At 39.8% G+C, this 20,822-nt stretch overlaps 1 protein-coding gene across 3 annotated transcripts in view; it reads left to right on the top strand.

Moving 5' to 3' along the window:
* The window catches only part of LOC149070815 (uncharacterized), an 84,819-nt gene extending 72,506 nt beyond the window's left edge, over window positions 1–12,313 (top strand). For all 3 annotated transcript variants that reach the window (XM_089248730.1, XM_089248731.1, XM_089248728.1), the window contains exons 20-23: window positions 1,642–1,741; window positions 4,209–4,326; window positions 4,467–4,576; window positions 6,263–12,313. In XM_089248730.1, the coding sequence (XP_089104856.1) occupies window positions 1,642–1,741; window positions 4,209–4,326; window positions 4,467–4,576; window positions 6,263–6,331 (397 nt within the window). In that variant the 3' untranslated portion in view covers window positions 6,332–12,313. The remainder of the gene's footprint in view (window positions 1–1,641; window positions 1,742–4,208; window positions 4,327–4,466; window positions 4,577–6,262) is intronic.
* Window positions 12,314–20,822: the final 8,509 nt, after the last annotated feature.

The raw sequence follows: 20,822 nt of genomic DNA, 5'->3' as shown, positions 1-20,822 counted from the left end.
GGCTTGCGCGATGCCTCCTTTTTTTTTTCAAAAAAGTGGGGAATCCCTGGTGTTTTTCAAAAATCTCTTTATAAAATATTTATTTTTGTACATAATTCAGATCTGCATGGAGAAACCTCCCTGATTCTAACTCTCCAAAGTTGGCAGCTTTGTACAGGTATGTTCTGGAGAATTGCTTCTTCTCTCTCAGAGCAGAAATGATACCCAAAGTGAGAACTTGTGTTTGTTGGATTGTTGGACTTGTTTCTAAGTTTCGCTACACTGAGTTTATTGCAACCGTAGCCTCCATTGTAAATATTGCTTGTCTCAATGAGTACTATCACCCCTACAATTATTTTTAAAGTTTACCCTCGTATAAAAAATTTATTTGGGAGTTGATGCTCCCCTGCCTATAATTTGACAGATCTTCAAAAGGCGACAATTTCAGAAGTTACGTACAGGGGCACAAAATTCTTTATAAACAGAGCTGCCATGACAGCACACACAAAAGATGTTCTGAGATTTTGAAGTTGCATATCCACATTTGGAATCGTGTTGTGTTGAAGTATTTTTTTTCCCATGTACATGAGCTTTCTTCCCTCTATGCACCCGGGTATAGGCAGAGATATTCATGAAAGGCGGGGGGGGGGGGGCATGATGATGATGCCAATTCATATATATTCTATACATCAGATCAGCCAGCTCTGTTATTGACCCTGCTCTTACCCTCCCCATATCTCTGCCCATGCACCTGTGGATGTCCCCAGGCCAAGTAAGGACCAGAACTAAGGGGTGGGGTGCCAAGGATTGTAGTCGCCCTGGGCTGTAGATAGAAACTTTAACTCTATATATAATGCAGAAACTAGTATCTGCCATTTTCACTTTCTATTGAAAAATAGAAGAGAGATGGCAACAGCACCCAAACACAAAATATTTATAACTCGGACAACATATTATAAATACGTTATAGCCATACGTGCACTCAGATGTTTGTAAACACAGACTCTTAACATGGGAAGGAGAGGCGAATCACTAGGGTGTGTGTGTAATGAACAGGGGTGGCGACAGTCCTCCTCCATGCTATCTATGCCACTAACACATTTTTTTTAGTTGGAGGGGAAGGCGATTTTGTCACCTCTTGTATCTGCCTATGCACACAGAACACGTGTTCTGCCATGTACTAATTTGTTAAAAAATTTCCCACACAAATATTTACAAGTTGCATGTATGGTTATGTACAAGTAATACCTCTGGTATGATATCGATGGTTTTTAACGTCACCCCGCTTATAGTCTCGGCTGATGAAATAGGAATTCTTTGCCATACTTTTCTGTGATTACCATCAAACTTGTTTGACAAGATATCTCAGGATTGCCAAAGGGTTAAACTCAAAGACAACTGAAATTATATAGCCATTCATGCACAAAAGAGTTCAATTTGAATTTTCATTTCATCAACCTTAATAATATTGGACTAACATGCACAAGTTATTTCCTTCCCCCCCCCCCCCCACTCCCTTCTCAATTGTAAATAGCAAAATGAGTTTTTAATTGTTACAAATAATTATGTAAAGAGGTTTCTCTTGCACATTGTATGTATTAATGCAATATCATGAATAAATTGAACCATTGATATTTTCTTTTTTTATTGCAAAAATTAAAGGGCCAGACTGACGAACAATGCTCAAGTTTCTTCAGATTATATTCGCCAAGAACTCAGAGCAATAGTTGGTGCAAGAGCGCAGCAGGCACTTCCTACCCAGGTGATTTGTGCATCATATTCTCTCTCGAACTATTTTATAAGTATATAAAAAAATATCACTGTAGAGGGATTTGGTGTTATATAGAGTATTGTTTCGCTGTGTTTCCCCCCCCCCCCCCTAAAAATTAATACATATGCCTGGTTTTTTTTTTTTTTGTTTTTTTTTTTTTGGATTTCTCCTCTCTACACATGAACCAGTTGAAATTGTTATTGTCCAACTCACATGGTTCGAACCTCACCGCAGTGGTGGTCGGCTGAAATTGGTTTTCTGCGGTTCCCAACTTCAAGGCGCGAATGCGAGCCGATCTCCCTGTTAAAAAGTCTTGCCACAGAGAGCAACAAGCCTACAATGTTACAAATATTCAATCATTACATTTCACTCACAATTTGAAATATAGATGGCAGCAATGAAATATAAGACACAACACTAGCTACACACTCAGACTGTTAGGTGCACTCACTTTGTTCTAGACTCTGCCATGAAACTGGGCTGGAAGAGATCTCTGCAATGGGATAAGTCTGGTGGCCGTAACCCTGGCGTTTGTTCATTCATTCATGTCCAACTCACATGCTGTAAAAGTTGCGGGAAGCATGGTGAGAGTTTCTTTGATTGTACTGACACGAAATGAGTCTTCCTGAGTAGCCTTTTCGTTGCTTATCTTTTGAATCATTGTAACCCGTCTTTTCGTGTGTGTCACTCTCACGAAATCTGCCTAAGTTGTGTCCGCAGTAGTTTCTGTCAAATATATAAAGAACTTTTTCCTGCCACTTTCTATTTATATTACAGTTTCTGAAAAGTCGCCACTCTGTTTTTAATCTTTTCGATAATAGATTTTTCTCAAATTCTTTTGAACAAATTTTCATTTCCTAAAGCCGGGTTTTCCTAGGAATAGGTTTCTTGCACCGCGTGAACCGAATTAGACCATTTCACGCTGGCAGAAACGTGTTACATAATTACGCTACGCGTTTGTGTTTTCCTAGCGTGGCGCATCAGATCAAGGCGGCTATATTATAGTATATGGCCTTGACATCAGCTACTCTGTCATCTGCATGCTCTCCGGTTTGAAGGGAAAGAAAACACAAGAGAGAGTGAAGAGAATATCGGCAAAACCGCGGTGCACGACGCATTTGACTCCTCCAGAAGCAGTCGGCCAAACACGCCCGCCATAAAGCTCTACCGCGAGCCGTAGTGCGCTCTGTAGGAAAACCGTCGTACTGCTTTTCTTAATGGTGAGTGGACGGTGTGTCGCGCTGGGCAAATCATGTTGCGCGCGGCACAGGAAACCTGCTCCTAGGAAAACCCGGCTTAAGGAAATGTCCTTCTCCTAGCTGTTCCCAGTCTATTTCTGAAATTTTGAAATGACAAATTTCTATTTTAAAACATAAATATATTGAAGCATTCGGCCGAACAATGGTCTGTGCCATTTTTTCAAATGTTAGAGGAGGCACAATAAAAGTTATAGCTGAAAGGGAGAATTTTTTATTTTCCTCAAACGACAGAGACCCGTTATTCTATCTGGGAAGTTAAAGCAAATTTTCTTAGGGGTAGGTTTTCTTCATGTATCGTGAGGGTGGGAATTGGTAAAATTTATTTTGAAATTTAAAAAGGATTTTTTTAATGTTACGCTATGATTATGTTGTCTAGGGGGATACCCCCCCCCCCCCCCACAAACCTAATTTCTCTAATTTTTTTGAGTTTTTGAGTGGGGTATACGTTTTTGGTCAGGGAAAATTTTGAGTTTGCTCAGGGGAATGATCAAGCAGATTTAGCTGGGAATCCTGCCACATCATGCAGCAGGGCTCCTAGGCTGGTATTTTTGGTGGGGCCCTGGACCAGACTTTTCACTGGCCTCTGTGTAGTGAATTTACAATTTGGGGGGGGGGGGATCGTAAGAATTATCTCGGGGGGGGGGCACTGGATTGAATCTTTTGGTGTGAAGGGCATGTCCTGGGGTTTAAAAAGACAAACAAGAGATATGAATGAAACTGGTTTTACAAATTTCTCTATATTCAGAGCAAGTTTGGGAATGAACAGAACCAGCGTTTACCTTTTAGCTGTAGATGGTGGTGTGTGTGTGTGGACAAAACACATTCATAGACTTCCTTAGTAATAGTACTTCACACTCAGGCTTTGTTCTTGAAAGTGAATTTTTGATTTTATGGGACTAAATCCGATAAAGAAAAATTAAATTCTTGCGAAAAACTTTACATCCGATATTCTTAAATATGGAAATTCTTCATAAGCGATATTTTTTACTTTATTTTTTGGCATTGCAGGTTCACTGGGATGGAAAAAAAATGTTATTGCAATTCAGCAATTCACACTTTGTAACAGCCGGTTTTATTATAAGCAGGCTTAGCCATATATTTATGATTTTTTTTCATTAATTGGAGATATCATGTTGGAAGTAATTGTGTGATGTTTGAATCTATATAAACTTTCCCCCCCCCCCTGTTCTTGTTCACAGCTTCAGGGACTTTCGACATCTAAAATGACACTGGCCTCTTCACTTGCAGCTGGCGGATCGATTTCCTTGAACAGGCAAGCTTTAGAGGAATTAGGTCTGTCCATAGAACAAATACCCGGTAAGCACTTATCATGCGCCAGTCAGATTGTGCATTTTCTTTTTATTACTGTTGTATTCATGTGTATGTCTACCAATCAGTTTTCTTTTGTTTTGTTTTACCTCCATTTTTCTGAAGATTGTTTTTTAAACATTCAACAGGCGAAGGGCGACTGAATTCACCACAGGCTTTCTCGCAGTCACTTCTGAATGTTCCTGCAGACGAAAGCAACAATATTTCTGATCCTAATGCAGCTTCTACAAGCTCTAGGGTAAGTTGCCAAAGACTGTCTATGATTTTAGAATGGATTTTTAATTGTTGGCAACAGCATTGCAGTACAGCAATGTGACATATCTTCGGAGAAAGTTCGGGTTTTTGTGGATTTCCTTTTCGATTTTATTGTATGCTGCCTACTCGGGTGTTGAATTTCTCGAGCAGGTTTTCCTAGAAGCAGATTTCTAGGGTACGTTCCGTGTGAAAATGCTGATTGGTAAAAGAACCTGAATTTCAGGTTTTTGATCCGTCAGCGTTTTCACACTGCACACACGGTGCAGAAATTCTACTTCTAGGAAAACCCAGCTTTTGCAATTGTAAATGTGATGAATACACAGAGATGCCAACAAAAGAAAAATATAAACTTTTTAAACAGGCTATAGTTTAGGCCAGCGAGGCAGGGTTTGTGTACCTATGATCTAACACAATGGTTCCTTACCTGTGCTCCGCAGCCATGCCAAAATGAATCTTCAAATTTGGTTATGGCTCTACCGTAGAAATTGATTCCTTATGGCACTAAACTAACCAATTTACGACAATTTTTTTTTGAAGATGTGCCATATACACAGTTTCAAAAAAATAGTATGTGTTGAAAGTTGTTGTCTGAGGCTTTAATGGCTGGCTTTCAATGCGTTGCAAGCGGTTTCGCTATTGGGCCATGGTCTAATGCATTTTCTTCCCAACATTCACCCACATCTATGGCAGGCATATTCTGAGGTTGGCCACATTTAGGTTTTTACAACAAGTGGCAAAGGTTTCATACATCTATTGTCAAGTTGTTCTCTATATAGGCTTCTGAGGCTTAATCGGCCAGCCGCATTGGCTGGCTTGAGTGAATGTGTCATGCTCTGATTGGCTGTGCATGGGAGTCTAGTGGTGATTGGCTGTCAAGGTCATTTCGTCTCATGCTCTCATCCGGGGCACATCTTGGCTCTCTGCTGTGCCACTGAAGTAATGGGAGCCAAGTTAAATGAACTTTTAGCCATTGCAGAACATATGTGTGGACCGGACATGAAATTAAATTTTAAAAACCAAGATATTATCATTCGAGGTGCACTGCTATGCTTGCCTTCATAGAGAAGCTATTGAAATATTCAAGCACAACAACATAAATCAAAAGGAAGAGACAATGAAGGTGCATCCAGTTTAGGTCCTGTTACTTCAGCGGGGCAGATAACCCAGATTTGCGCCTGACGAGAGCCATAGAGGACAACCACAATAGATCTTGACAGCCAATTGCCACTAGACACCCCCCCCCCCCACACACACACACATAGCCAATCATAGCATGACACATTCACCCAAGCCAGCCAATGTGGCTCTTCTGCTGCCAGTCAATCCTCAGAAGCCTACATAGAGAATAACTACACTAGATGTGTTGTTTCTCGCTTGTTGCAGAAACCTACATGCATTTAACCTCAGAAGATACCTGCCTCAGATGTGGGGAAATGCCAGGAAAAAAACGTTAGACCATGGCCCGGAATATATAATATCTCGTAAACTGCTTACAACTCAATGTCCCAAAAGTTGTTTAAAAAAATTGGAACATCTGACTTCAAACAAATTATTGCATGAACATTTTCATACCATTTCCTGATACCGTTGGAGCTACCCATGTGTAGTATTCCCTCTTGCGACATTATGCAAAATAGAGTATTCAACTTGAATCTCTTCTCGTTTGCAGGTGGACGAACCAAAGGCAGCTGACCAGAAGAAGAGCCTGCTCCAGCAGTTGCTGTCCGAACCGACGTGAACCATCGTTCCCAGCGGACAAAAATATTGTCGCTTTTGTGACGATAACAAATTTATGGTACAAACAAGAGTGATTTGCATTTGTTGATGGGGAAAGAAGAAAAAAGACTTGCGGACGATTCTCGTTTTCATTTTAAATATGTATACATAGCACAAACTATGAAGTACAGTATTGTGATCAGCGTTGCATGTATGCAGGGGTGGTGGGGTATTCCCCCTTCCCTTTTTTTGCTTGATCACAAGCTTTATATATATTGATGATGGTTGTCTGTGACATCACGGCCGAAATATGCTCAATGTAAATTTTTTGCAGCTTTAGTTATTAACGCTAGTTGTTTGTTTCGGGAGTTATTATTACATTGTATATGTTTGTTGTTGTTAGGGGGGCGGAAGCGACAATGTGGTTTAGTGCACAATTTTCTTCCTTATTCTCTCCCGCTGGTTGATGATAAAGGGTTATTATTGTAATATCCCCCCCTTTTGTGTTTTTCCCTCTTTTTTTCATGAATGCATGTAAATTGCGTGTGTGTATGTGTGTGTGTGTGTGTATATATATATATATATATATATACACAGTTGTTTGAAATTTTCATGGAAATGGCAGAAGAAAAAAATGTGTTTGATTGTATAATTTATATATTACGTGTTTCAATTTGTTGTATACGTTATTGCATGCGAAGTTCTGTCCGTTAAAAAAAAAACAAATGTTTATAGTGAATAGCATTGGGGGGATGTACGTTGATGCATATATAAATATTTTAGCTCTGTTTTCATTAGAAATGGATCAGTTGTGTCGAACTTGGCCTTTTATACGGCTGATAGATATTTTTTCCCCCTCCTTCTGATTTCTGACCAGTTATGCTCTTTGGTAGGATTACAATATTTTTCGCTATGTGAAATCGGGAAGAATGAGTTTTTCAAAATTATGTCCAGTTTTGCGCTGTTTTTTTTGTTCTATGTTGAAAACAGTTGCTGTTTTTTTAGTAATTGACGCATGATATTAGTGTATGAAATTTATGTGTAACGAGAGTCGTCGGGATATAATTAAGTTGCTTAAAATGTGTTGATGTAGGTATTGAAAGTGGTTTTTTTTTCATACATTTGAAATGTAATTTGTTATACACTTACACATTACTCTGTTGAATTGTGGCCACCTACCTGATCCTACCTGTTAATTAACCCATCTTCATGCAAGAAGGATGGGTCTATCTAAACATGTCACTACCTGTTGACTTAGTATAAACCAAGGGTTCTTAACCTTATGCATTATATGGACTCTTCTTACCAATGAAATGGAGGCCACAGACCCCCCTTGTATGAACAAAATGAAGACCAAAGACCCCCCCTCCCCCATATCAATACAATGAAGGCAACTTATTGATTGTATCATTAAGATGAAGTCCCAGATCCCTTGTACCAATAAGATGAAGACCACCGACCCCCTGTATTGATAAAATGAATGCCACAGACCCCCTCCCCCTGTATCAATACAATGAAAGCAACTTATTCTTTGTATCATGAAGGCCCAGATCCCTTGTACCAATAACAGGAAGGCCACTGACATGCAGGGTTGTCAAATTTGCTCCCCGGGTAGATGCCCATTTCCCCCCCTCCTCCGGGCTGTTTTGCCTAAAAAACCTGGTTTTTTTGGGGAAAATGGGTTTTTTTTAGGGAATATTGTTTGTTTTCGAAGGAAATGTGTTACTTTCAGGTTAAAATTTTAGTTTGAGCTTAGTTTTATGTATTCCAAAAATTGCTGCATAGTGCAGTGTTTAGTATATTTTGAAATATTTTTTAATGATTTTTTAGGAACAAAAATGTGATAATGAATAATTTCTTGGAATCACAAACACACTTTTTATAATTCCTCTACCCTTTTTATGTAAGCATTTAGGTATGAGATCCACATATTAAAATATTTTACAAGAAATCACAAACAGAAAATTGTAACCACGGACCTTAGTTTAAAAAATATACCTGATATATGTGATAAGCATACCTACAGAAATTTATTTATAATACACAATTTTTCACACACACAAATCTTTGTATAGATAAATTGAAGCATCTGTGAAAAAGCGAACCAATGTATGTAAACTGAATTTTCATTCAAAAAATATTTACATGTTTTTGCAATACTTTTTTATAAGTTTTATACAGGTACATCAGACTTTGATAACTGAAATATCAAGAGACAGAAATAACATTATCTTATAATGAAAAGAAAATAACTGTGGGATTCTTGAATTGAACATTGGCAACGAACATCTTCAATTGAAACAGAACAAAAAGTATAGTTTTTCTTATGTGAAAATAACACCTAAGCAGAAAATAAGCCTTAGCTTGATTTTTCAAGATGCTGGTAATAAGTCAAGATGCTGCCCGACCCCAGAAAATTTGCCTGTTAAAATCGTCAGCCAGATGAAGGCATTCTGTAGGTCAGTTGCTATACATGACAGGTTTCTTGTATAAAGGGAAATTAATATATAATAATGTTATTGACATTTATTTTTAATGATAATTCAAGTTATCCTGTGGTTTTAAGTTCCCAAAAAATGGCTAATTTGGACAAGTGGAAAACACCTCCAGAGTAATGAATCCTCAGAATGACATCTCCTCCTCTTAGCCAGATCGTTTTTTAACACACACACTGCTCCTTTAAAAATATTTCAGAATTTAATTTAATGAAGTAGGGATATTCTTTAACAGTGAGGAATTTAAGAAAAAGAGAAGCATGAGAGAGACTTAAGCTCCTGAAAGTTTGGGTTCAATTATAAAAAAAAAAATGTGGTTCTGGTTACATAGCTGAAAGGTTTTATTTTTGACTTATCAGGACACTTTTGGTTACATTTTCTGCGGGGTCTGAAAAATTTGGAGAAAAAAAAAAAAGATTCAGGTACCCTTCTGATTTCTCAAAATTTTCATTATCTCCAAATTCATTTATTTTACCACAAACAATTTTCTTGCTGCAGTTCTGCATACAACTGAAGGTTCAGATATAATTACACAGAAGTGGGTGTGTTTGTGTGTGAACAATTATTCCCTTACTTATAATCATGGTTTATTTTATTGATCAAATACATAGTTTAACATTCATCAAAAATATATACTTAAGTAATATAAGATAATGTACATAATATAAGATAATGTACACATAAAGGATGTGCATTAGGGTGGGTCGAAAAAAAATATTTTATTTGCAAATCGCTATAGTGCGGAAAAGTAGCCTCCTTTAATAAAAAGAAAAATGACGTAAGAAAATTTAAACTCGATTGACATCTTCCGGTCATGCATCGTACTTGAAGTTTATGAAAATTGAACATTTTTCTTAAATTTTTTTCATGTTACTTAAAATTTGATGATCGATGTGCAAAAGTTTCTTATGCTTATTTTATGGTTCAATAAAGTAAAATAAATTAAAACATCATTGATATTGCAATGTTTATCGGTCACACAATGTGTTCGAAAAACTGGAATTGACCAAATTTTTGCAAGTTTCATTGTACAGCTCTTTTCATGCTTTGTCAGAACAAAATGACCCAGAATTTACCATGAAGAAGTGGCTGCACATTGAGTTTCACCTACACTCTATCCAATCAACCATCCAAAGTAGGAGAGTGTATGTACTTTACATTATAGTTACCAAAATTGACTAGGATTTACCGGTTTACAGTTTCTTCTATTGTTTCTTCTCCAAGTGTTCATGTTTAAAGTCTAACTTTTGCACAATGAAACTTGCAAAAATTTAGTCAATTCCAGTTTTTCGAACACATTGCGCGACCGATAAAAATTGAAATATCAATGTTTTAATTTATTTTACTTTATTGAACCATAAAATAAGCATAACAAACTTTTGCATGTCGATCGTAAAATTTTAAGTAATATTAAAAAATTAAGAAAAATGTTCAGTTTTGTCAATTTTCATAATCTTCAAGTACTATGCGCGACCCGAAGATAGCAACTGATCTTATAATTTTTTATGTTGTTTTTCTTCTTATTAAAAGAGGCAACTTTTCCGCACTATAGCAATTTGAAAATGAAACTTCATTTTTTTTTCAACCCACCCTGTTGTACATACATTTTGAAGTTGTGGAAAAAGAAAATTCAATTTTCCTCCCATTTTGCCCAAAAATCCCGCCTGGGCTGTAAGTGAACAATTATTCTCTTATTTTATTAATCAAATACATAGTTTAACATGCACTAAAAATATATATTTAGGCATAAAGTGTAAGATGTACACATGTTTAAATTAGATATTTTGTGGTTGTGGGAAAAAAAAATTCAATTTTGCCCAAAAAAACCCGCCCGGGCTGGGTTTTTTACAACCCTGCTGACGTGTTGTCCCCTCCCCTGCATTATATAGTCCCTCTGTATCAATAAAATGAATGTTGCAGAATCTTTGTATTAATAAAATGGTTTCTTACCCCTTGAATTGATAAAGTGAAAGCTGTTGATCCCTTTTGTCTATAAAATGAAGGTTGTCTAGCCATTATATCAATAAAAATATCGCTATTAAAATGAGTCGACCTCATCCTAACTCATGAAGCCTTCTCAAGGCTTGTCTTGAAAAAGCACCCCGCCCCGCAATATCACTAGAAATGTCTGCCTACCAATCTTTAAATGCCTATGTTGGTAAAAATGCAATTGGATTTCACCTAATTTTCATAAGGGGCTCCCCTGCACTCCAGGCTCATGAACCATGCCCGGGTTTACCCATGTGTTAAGGCGACACTACCAAAGGAAGGGGGGGGGGTCTATGGACTACTGGTTAAGAACCCCTGGTATAGATAAACATGTATGTTTGTTAATACACATCTATTTTTGTCAAAATCTAAACTTTGCCACAAATGAAATGTTAATTTGTTGGCCGTTTTATGAGACGCATGTTTTTCATGAATGCCTTTTTTTTTCTGTTTTCGATTTAAAGCACTTTAATTTCCAATGTTAATTATCACATGTTCTCTATTCAGGTTTGTGATTGGCTGTCGAACGTGGTTCTTATTTCGAATGGGAAATGTTTTTTTTTCCTCGAGGACCAATGTAATAAATGATAGCTTTTTCGGAATTTTTCACGAGAGAGAGAGAGAGATATTCTACAAATTGAAATATTTGTGTCATGTATAAACACAGATTGTGTGCGTGTGATAATAATTCCGCCGATTGAACTATCATCGTGGTGCTCGATATAGTTAGTTAACATTGACAAAAACCCAAAAATAACTCTCATCAAGCATAGTTTCGCTTATGTAAATGTGTGATTCATCATTTCTTTTTTTCTCCCCAGTTTCTCGACACTTGACCACAATCAGTGTATATTTCGGGATGTTATTACAGGGCCTTACGCTGAAGAATTAATTGCTATGAAGACCTAGATAGAGAAGAAAAAAAACGGAACAATATTTTTGTATATTTTTCTTAGAGGTATCGATTTTTGAAGTATAAACGCATATATATCTAAATATATATATATATATTGTGAGGCTTATAATGTTATTTTGTAAAAGCTCTTCGTTAGGTTGTCTGTCCTAGGGGACCTGCTGGACCCTATAGATCATCTTTAACTATCCCGTCGTTTGTACAGTTTACCTTTTGTTTTTTTTTAAATTGATACAACATTTAGTTTTGTCCACTCTGTATTACTTCCCACACAACCGCATGTTCGTATACATATATATAAATATTCTGGACTGAAGTTTATATAATCGCATTTCGAAAATAATAACCAGTCGATCAATTTGTATATTTATCGTAAAATAGTTGATTTTTCCCCTCCTCCATCGAGGGAATTTGTTATACTGAGATGTTTCGTGTGTTGTTTTTTTTTTGTATCGAAGAAACAATTTGGCCGATGATTATTGGAAAAATATATAGATATTTTTTTCGAATTACAAGTTCCTTTTTGTTTCCTTACTCGTGCTTTAGTTCCATGAAATTTGTTTTTCTTAAATGCTTGAATAAAAACTTGGGTTTGTATTGAAACTTTTATGTCGTGTGTGACTGAATCAATGGCCAATGAATCGTTATTTTGATTAAGGCAAACTGAAAAGATAATATATACAAGATGTCCCATAAGTGCTAGCATGGCCTTTATCTCATCAACCATTGCGTCGAAAGCAAATCCCATGGTATCGGGAGAGGTACGCGAACAATTTTCAAATATTAAAGAAATTTCATTTTTCAATCAAGATATTCCTTCTTACAATTAAACAATCTTTCACTTTTCAGTATTAGTTATTCGACGTCCCATGTGTACTGGATTCAGGATCGTCAGCATGAGGAACATGCAAAGATTCTGGATAATTCGGCGGTCAGCTAGTCTGGCCCGTTCAGTAATCCAGTGTTTTTTGAGGGTTTTCTTCGAACGTAGAAAAGGAAATCATGTCACTATGTCTGTACATAGAAGTTTATATTATTTAAATAGGCTTTTTCAATTGGAGCCCCAGTAATGTGGCACATCCTGGTCTGATATGTGCCGGGTCAGCAAGTTTGCTATACATTGCATATCCATGAATTGGTGGGGACGGGGAGCAGGCTACGTCTAATTACAAAATTTATTGGGGAGGAAGGCAAGCACCACGAATCCGAGTGTCTATGCCAAACATGGTGTAGGCAAGATGAACTGCTACCGCCAAACGTACATACACAAGTTTGTTTCACTGCGTACATTTGTTTATTCATGTGTTTTCCTGAGACTTCATTGGGAAATTGGGGCTCTAAAATGTTTAATTGTAAAAAGGGGGTCATGTCCGCATCAGACTTTACTCTCTCGTGGCTATTCTTAAGAAATTGAAATTTAAAATCCCCTCTGAGGGATTCATTAAATGTATTCCACAGACACTGCAATTGAATTTTTTACTAAAAGAAATTATTGGACAAGATATACATATTTTGCCTCTCCTGAAAACTTGAGACGACCCCCTTTTTACATTTAGCAATTCAATTTATATGTATGCATTTACATTTAGATAAGCCGGTTCCGTCATTGACTCTGGAGGGTGGGGGGGGGGGCGTATCTCCACCCATAGATTTAATAAATATGTTCAACATATCAAATTTCTCTTTCAATGAGTGGAAAAAGCCCCCCCCCCCCTCGACTTCTCTTAATACTTAATCTATTCCTATATTTGTTTACAGCTAGCGAATGCGCGCGAAATTAATAAAATATTTCCTATAGCATCAATTAATATTAATTACAAAGTCACCAATATGCTGCGTTTGTTAACAATGGTTAGAATTTCACAATGTTCCATTAAACATTTCTGATTTCATTTCAGTCAAAATTTTTAATCGATTCCCAGACCCGATATATACACTCATTGTCATAAAAATTTGCGCACCAAGAAATAATTGTGGGATCGAAATGAAAATTGGCCTGAAAGTACATGTCGGGCAGATATGCAAATGATTAGAAATGCAGCGTGATTGCGCATTGCATAATGCCACTAGAGGGCGTTGAACTTCGTTCTCCTTGGAGAATAAAACAGGTAAGCAGAGCTTGCTGGAGTGTATTTAATCGTTTGCAAAGGAAATGCTGAGGTAGACATGCCGTTACGCCGCCGTCGAAGACCATATGAGCAGTTGTCAGAGTTCGATAGGGGAAGAATCATCGGGATGATGGAAGCTGCTGGGTGGTTAGCTCGTCAACTAGGCCGTTCTGATTTTACTGTGAGGAGGCGTTGGGACCAGTGGACAGAAGAGACGTCATTTACACGGCGACCAGGTTCAGGACGCCCTCGACAGACCAGTCGTCGAGAAGACCGTCACACCATCCGAAACGCACGCGTAGAGCCAACTGCCTCATTGGCCGCTATCCAGACGCAGGCAGCAGCTTCACTACGGGCCCCTGCGTCTTCCCGAACCATCGCAAGGCGCCTGGCTGAAGGACATCTGGTATCGCGGCGCCCATTACGTGTGCTGCCAATGACACCCACCCACCAACGCCTCCGTTTGGAGTGGTGTCGAGCACGACGGGATTGGACTGCAACGGAATGGAACCAGGTCGTCTTCAGCGACGAATCGAGATTCAACTTGAGCAGTGATGACAATCGTGTTCGTGTGCTGAGGCCCCGTGGTGAACGCTTCAATCCTGCCTTCGCTTTACAGCAACACACCGCTCCCACAGCTGGTGTCATGGTATGGGGTGCCATTCCTTACGATACACGGTCACCCCTAATATTGATCCATGGCACAATGACAGCCCAGCGGTACGGCCATAACATCCTTCAGCCACATGTGTTGCCACTCATGGCAGGGCTCCCAGGAGTCATTTTTCAACAAGACAATGCTAGGCCACACACAGCAAGGATGTCACAAGACTGCCTCCGCCACATTACCACCCTTCCCTGGCCTGCTCTATCTCCAGATTTGTCACCAATCGAGCTTATCTGGGATCATTTGGGACGGCAAGTGGAACACCCTACGAGGTTGGTCGAACTAGAGGCGCATTTACAGCAACTGTGGTACGAGATGTCATCATACGGAACTTGTATGCCTCAATGCCCGCTCGTATCGCATCGTGCATTCGCGCTAGAGGGGGTCCAACAGAGAACTAAAACTTCTGTTCATCTGTACTTTTTTCTGCAATAAATGATCCTTTTTCTTGGATTTTCTAATCACTTACTTATATCAACGTAGTACTTACATGTGTAAAATTTCGTTTCATTTTGACGACTTCTTCTGGGTGCGCAAATTTTTATGGCAATGAGTGTATATTTGGCCGGTGGAAAATAAATATTCATTGTACCCAGTGCCGTCTTAACGCATGGGCCCACCCGGGGGACTCGAGAATAGGGAAGGGGGACCCTCAAAAAATGAGTAGTTGAATTTTTCGAAAATTTGTCAGGTAGGGCCTCAGAAAAATCACTTGGCCCGGGGGCGCATGATGCTGTTAAGACGGCCTTGGTTCTAACCCCCCCCCCCACCGCCCCTTTCGAAGAAAAAAAATGAAAAGCCCCCCACCTCGAGAAAATTCTGCATACGTAGCCGACTGTATGTAATGTGCATAGGAATATACGCACCGGAATTTTCACATAAGCATGCGATGAATTGACATCATCATCATCGTGCCCCTCCCTCCAGATGTTCATTGGTGTGTGGGGGGGGGGGGGGTTCAACTGAATTGTCGGTGAATCTCTCCTGAATACGAAATCAAGTATAGTCCACCGATCACGAGAAGAACACTGGCTACGTCACGCCGGACGATTCTATTATTTACTTTTAGGTAAAGCAACTGCCCATCGAGAATAGCGCATTAGCAACGGTGCTTTAACGTTTGGCGTCTTTAGCGCTATTTTGGCCTCCTAGAAATTTTACTAAAAGCAGTAGGTGTAGTAGGTAGGGCCTCCAAAATATGGCTCGGGGATCCATGATGTTCTTAAGTCAGCCACCTCGTTGGGCAATTTGCCTGTTGTGGCGTTGTATTTGTATTGTATAAATCATTTTCGACCATGCCCCCCCCCCCACATTGGATGGGCTGATAAAATTCAGCCTATAGGAGAATTCTTATAATTTTCTTCTTTTTTTCCACACTGTAAATTCAGAATGGAGAGATCCCAGCCAGGATCCCAGCTACAGCATGAGAGGACCATTCTTCCGATGCCCTTAAGCATGGCCCCCACATCTTGCAGCCGGGCTCTCAGATTGGAATCTTCGACGGGTCACTCTAAAATGAATTTATAGTTGTAAAAAATGATTAGAATCATCCAGCGCTGGATCCCTGTCAGCTCTGCTCTGGTGGGGGGGGGGGGCATGCCCTTAAGGTGGCTATAGAAGTAACTGCAAATTTGACAAGCGGGCATGTTAACGATGATATGGCTATAAGAGAAGGTAAACAGACGAAGAATGGCTAATTGCTAGCAGGTGGCATTCTCTTGCTGCGGTATAGAAATTAAACCGAACAAAATGCCATATAATTTACAGTAGCAATAAATTATTATATCAAAATAATACTCCTTTTGTATTAAATTATTAATTTAAAGTACACTCATGTCCATAAATTAAGGGTAATGCCAGCTCCGGCAAATAAAGGTTCAGAAACAAAACAAACGTTGTGGTCGGCTGAAGTTGGTTTTCTGTGGTTCCCAACTTCAAGGCGCAAATGCGAGCCGATCTCCCCGTTAAAAAGTCTCGCCACAGAGAGCAACAGTCCTACAACGGTAAATCATTCAACCATAACACTTCACTCATAGTTAGAAAAAAAAAAAAAAAAACTGGGAGCAGATGACAGCACTACACATAACAAGCATTACACACAAACAAACTTTACGTCAGGTTGCACTACACGTACACGCACATTCCCGCATGTACCGGTTCGTTGGGGGGTTCCGCGGGGGGGGGGGGTGCATGTGTGGTGTAGCAGTAGTAGGTAGGGCCTCCAAAAAAAAATGGCTCGGGGATCCATGATGCTCTTAAGTCAGCCACCTCGTTGGGCAATTTGCCTGTTGTGGCGTTGCATTTGTATTTGTATTTATTCATAAAGCGCATTTATTAAACAAGAGATAAAGAACAAAAACGATGGTGTATGTATGATACCATTCATAAAAACTACGATTTTTGCTCCCTGGAGCAATTGTAAAAAATACTCCTTTACAAAAACTTGCTATTACATGGTTGGTATGATGGTTAATACATTGTATGTCTCCCATGCGATGAAATACAGTCCGTACAACGCCTAGGCATGCTGAGTATCAAATTATCGATGTGATCTTGGGGAAGATCACTCCACTCAGCAAGCAATGCTCTCCGAAGTTCCGGTACACATGTAGGAGGAGGTTGATGGGCTGCAACTCGTCGGCCAAGCATGTCCCACACGTGCTCTATCGGATTCAAGTCAGGTGAGAATGCTGGCCATTCCATACGGGTTATATCCTCAGATTCAAGGCATTCGTTTACGATGTTTGCTCGGAGAGGACGGGCGTTGTTATCCATAAACACAAATTCTGCGCCCATGGCACCCCTACACAAACGTACATGTTGTTCCAGAATGATGTCCCGATAAATTTGGGCTTTCGTGGTTCCGGTTTGAACATGCAGATCTGTTCTGGAACCCAGTATAATTCCACCCCAAACGAGCAATGCTGCACCACCGTAACTTTGTGTGTCGTTCAATGATGTTGTCTTGGTGGTAACGGGTACCTGGCGTTCTCCATATGAAAGTCCGACGTGAATCAGACTGCAAGCTAAACCAGGACTCGTCGGAAAACATCACACAAGCCCACTGTGACAATGTCCACATTGCTTGCATGTTCTCTACTCCAGGCTAATCGCTGCCGACAGTGAGTTGCCTTGAGCGGAGCACATCTGACAGGCCTGCGAGCATATAGACCAATATCTCCCAAACGTCTGTACACGGTTTGCCTTGAAATTGTGGTACCCGTGGCTGCAGATAGCTGACGAGACAGGTCAGATGCTGTGCTCCGTCTGCTTCTTTTGGCAGTTACTGCCAAATACCGGTCTTCATTCGGCGTTGTAACTCGGGGGCGACCTGTACTGTAACGTCTACTGACATTTCCGTTATCTTGGAATCGTTGCCAAAGCATAGAGATGACACTTTGGGCAATTCCAAGTTCCTCGGATACTTCCATCTGAGTACGCCCACATTCCAGGCTGCCGATAATTCTACCACGTAAAAAATCATCCACATGCGTCCTCTGTGTCATAACTATTCGCTTATGGCACTGAGCGCCTTACAGAACTCTTGTGAACAATTTCACTTCTTTGCCACCATTCCTTATATACCCCCCCCCTCTTACACTCTCGTCATTGTGACGTACTATCGGCATCATCTGGTGGCTTCCTGAAATTTGCATATCATTCTTGCAGATGTGCGTGATAATTCTACAGGTGAAGTTTTTAATTTAGATTTCGATTTCCGTGTGATTCTGAATTATCCTTAATTTATGGACATGAGTGTAATTTAAAATTAATTTATTTTATTATTTTAGGAATTCAGTTATTAATTTAAAGTAATTTCACTCCTTTCATTACTAAATGATCACCACTCCCTTCGAATTTTTCGAGTAGTACTTCTTTTAACAAACGCCAACACAAAAAGCTCCCTCAAACGTGTCTTCGACTGACGGAGTTCACTGAAGCGTGAAGAATACCCGCATACCCGAGATTTGCGCCAAGACAGCCTTTACCGTGTGGCAACCCGGGATAATTTTTATCCTTTCCCCGTGCCGAAATGGACCCTCTACAGAGTGGGGGGTTCGCGTAACTCTTCTCGTGATCTGAGGACTATATCCACTCTCAATGGTTTAAGTGAGCTCCATTACAACCCCCCCCCCCCCCCCCCCACACACACACAATGGGCCCGGTACAAGTATTATTATTGATTTTTTACACTATAAATTCGCCCACTCAAATACTCAGTCTAGGGCAGTGGTTCTCAACCTTTAGAAGCCCACGGCCCGGTTGGTTTTGCTTTTGTGAGTGCAAGCCCGGTCATACACACAACCAATGTGAAATAAATTGGCAAAAATGAAACAGTGAAAACAGTTCACGGCCCGGTTAGACTGATGTCAGGGCCCGGCGGTTGAGAAACTCTGGTGTAGGGCGACCTGGCTCCAGGATGTGGGGGGGAGGGAGGGGCACTCTCGCAGAGAAAGGAAAAATTTTATTTTTACATGAAATGTTGCCTTCTGACTTCCCCCCCCCCACCACCACCACCAGATGGGAAAGGGGGGGGCATTTTAATTTAATTTTTACACCTTCGCAGACCTGATGTTTCTCTGAGCACAGAATTTTGCTATCCGTGCTGAACGACAAAATAACACGCTACCTTATGCGGTATAGGGAATTTTTAGTGGGGGGGGGGGGGGCAGAGCAGTGAATGATCAAAAGATTGATCTTGAGAGTTTGTAAGCATAGGAGTGACCAGGTCAGTGAGCGACCAAAGATTGACCAGAAAAGTGTGGAATAATGTAACACGTTGCTGCCGACGCGAAATTATACTGTTCGGTTCACGCGGCGCAAAACACCTATTCCTAGGAAAACCCGGCTTTACGCTCCGAAGAAAGAATTGAATTTGCCATCCAGTTCCGTTTGTGGGCTTGGATCGTAAGGAAATGTTGTGAACGAAAAATTCTGCTGTCGTCTGCTTCATTCTATGTACTTTGTTTTTAATGGCTCCTTATGCTCTTAAGAAAGAACTGAACTTGCAGTACAGTTCAGTTTGTGGGCTTGGATCGTAGGGAACTGTTGTCAACAAAAACTTCTGCTGTCGTCTGCTTCATTCTAGGTGCTTTGTTTTTGATGGCTCCTTGTGCTCGTAAGAAAGAACTGAGCTAGCTATTCAGTTCAGTTTGTGAGCTTTTCTCGTAGGGAAACATTGAATAATACATTGAATAAATATTGCTGGTTCTTGATCCGTATTCATTATATCTACACTGCTCAAAACATCTTTGAGCAAGCAAAAAAGTGAAGAAAACCGTGCCGGGTCGAGGAAGTAGAAGTACCGGAAGTAGGGGAAATTGTAGCTCCATACTTATTTGATTTTTTCCTTGGTGGAGTGACATTATCTTGTAAGTTCCGAATTTCGTCCACGCACGATTCAATCATCGCTTTCATGTTTGCAGCGATTTCCAACTTCAATGATTCAAACAGTTCATTAAATTCACTTTATGTTATAAATGAACAAAAGTTATTTGTGATCGGAGAATTCTTGTTATTCAAACCCAAATCCTCATGCAACTTGGTAAACATGTCTGTGATCTCAGCTTTGGTGATCCAATTTGACGTATCTGGAATGTCGCTTTGCTGTATCGAAGATAATTTCTCGCTTTGAGATTTTTTTCGATTTTCAAAAATCTTACGTGCATTGGCTAATGTTATGTGATTGACACACTTAAAATCCAAAATTTTTTGTTCCTGTTTAAAGTAATCACATGATCTGTCACTCGCTGCGTGCTCTTCCATGCAATTACTGCATTTCAATTTTTGAGAAACACAAGTTTCGGTGGGATGGTTTTCTGATCATTTTCCACACACAACAATAGTGGTTAGAACAATGCTTCATTGCATGGGTATATTTATGGCATTTTTTGCATTGTCGAGGATCAATAAATAGTTTTATGTTGTGGCGTTCAAGCCATAAAATTATTTTTTCTGGGAGGTAGTGGCCCAACGATTGCATGAGTATTGTGTTTGTTGGCTTACCTTTATACTTGAAACGACGTATTGATAGAACCATCATATCGTTTTTTCCCTCAATTTCGTCAGCAACATTTCCTAGATCTTCATCAACTTCGACGTCACGCAAGAGAAATCTTGATGACAATTCCTCCAGCATGAATTTTGAATTAACTGCAATACCCATGATGGATTTCAAGTCTAGAAGGTCACATGCAGTGCCGTCTTAAGTCATGGGCCCGGGGGGCCTCAAGCGAAGAGGGGGCCTCAAAAAAAAGAGATCTGGTTGAAATTTTCGAGAATTTGTTTGGTAGGGCCTCAGAAAAATCAATTGGCCTGGGGCCCATGATACTCTTAAGACG

This window comes from Pholcus phalangioides, unplaced genomic scaffold (assembly GCF_987345545.1).
Source record: "Pholcus phalangioides strain wild (caught in Gottingen) unplaced genomic scaffold, Ppha-v1.0 ptg000020l_1, whole genome shotgun sequence".
Lineage (NCBI taxonomy): Eukaryota > Metazoa > Arthropoda > Arachnida > Araneae > Pholcidae > Pholcus > Pholcus phalangioides.
The sequence above is the reverse complement of the archived record's forward strand: the minus strand, read 5'-3'. Positions and strand labels throughout refer to the sequence as shown.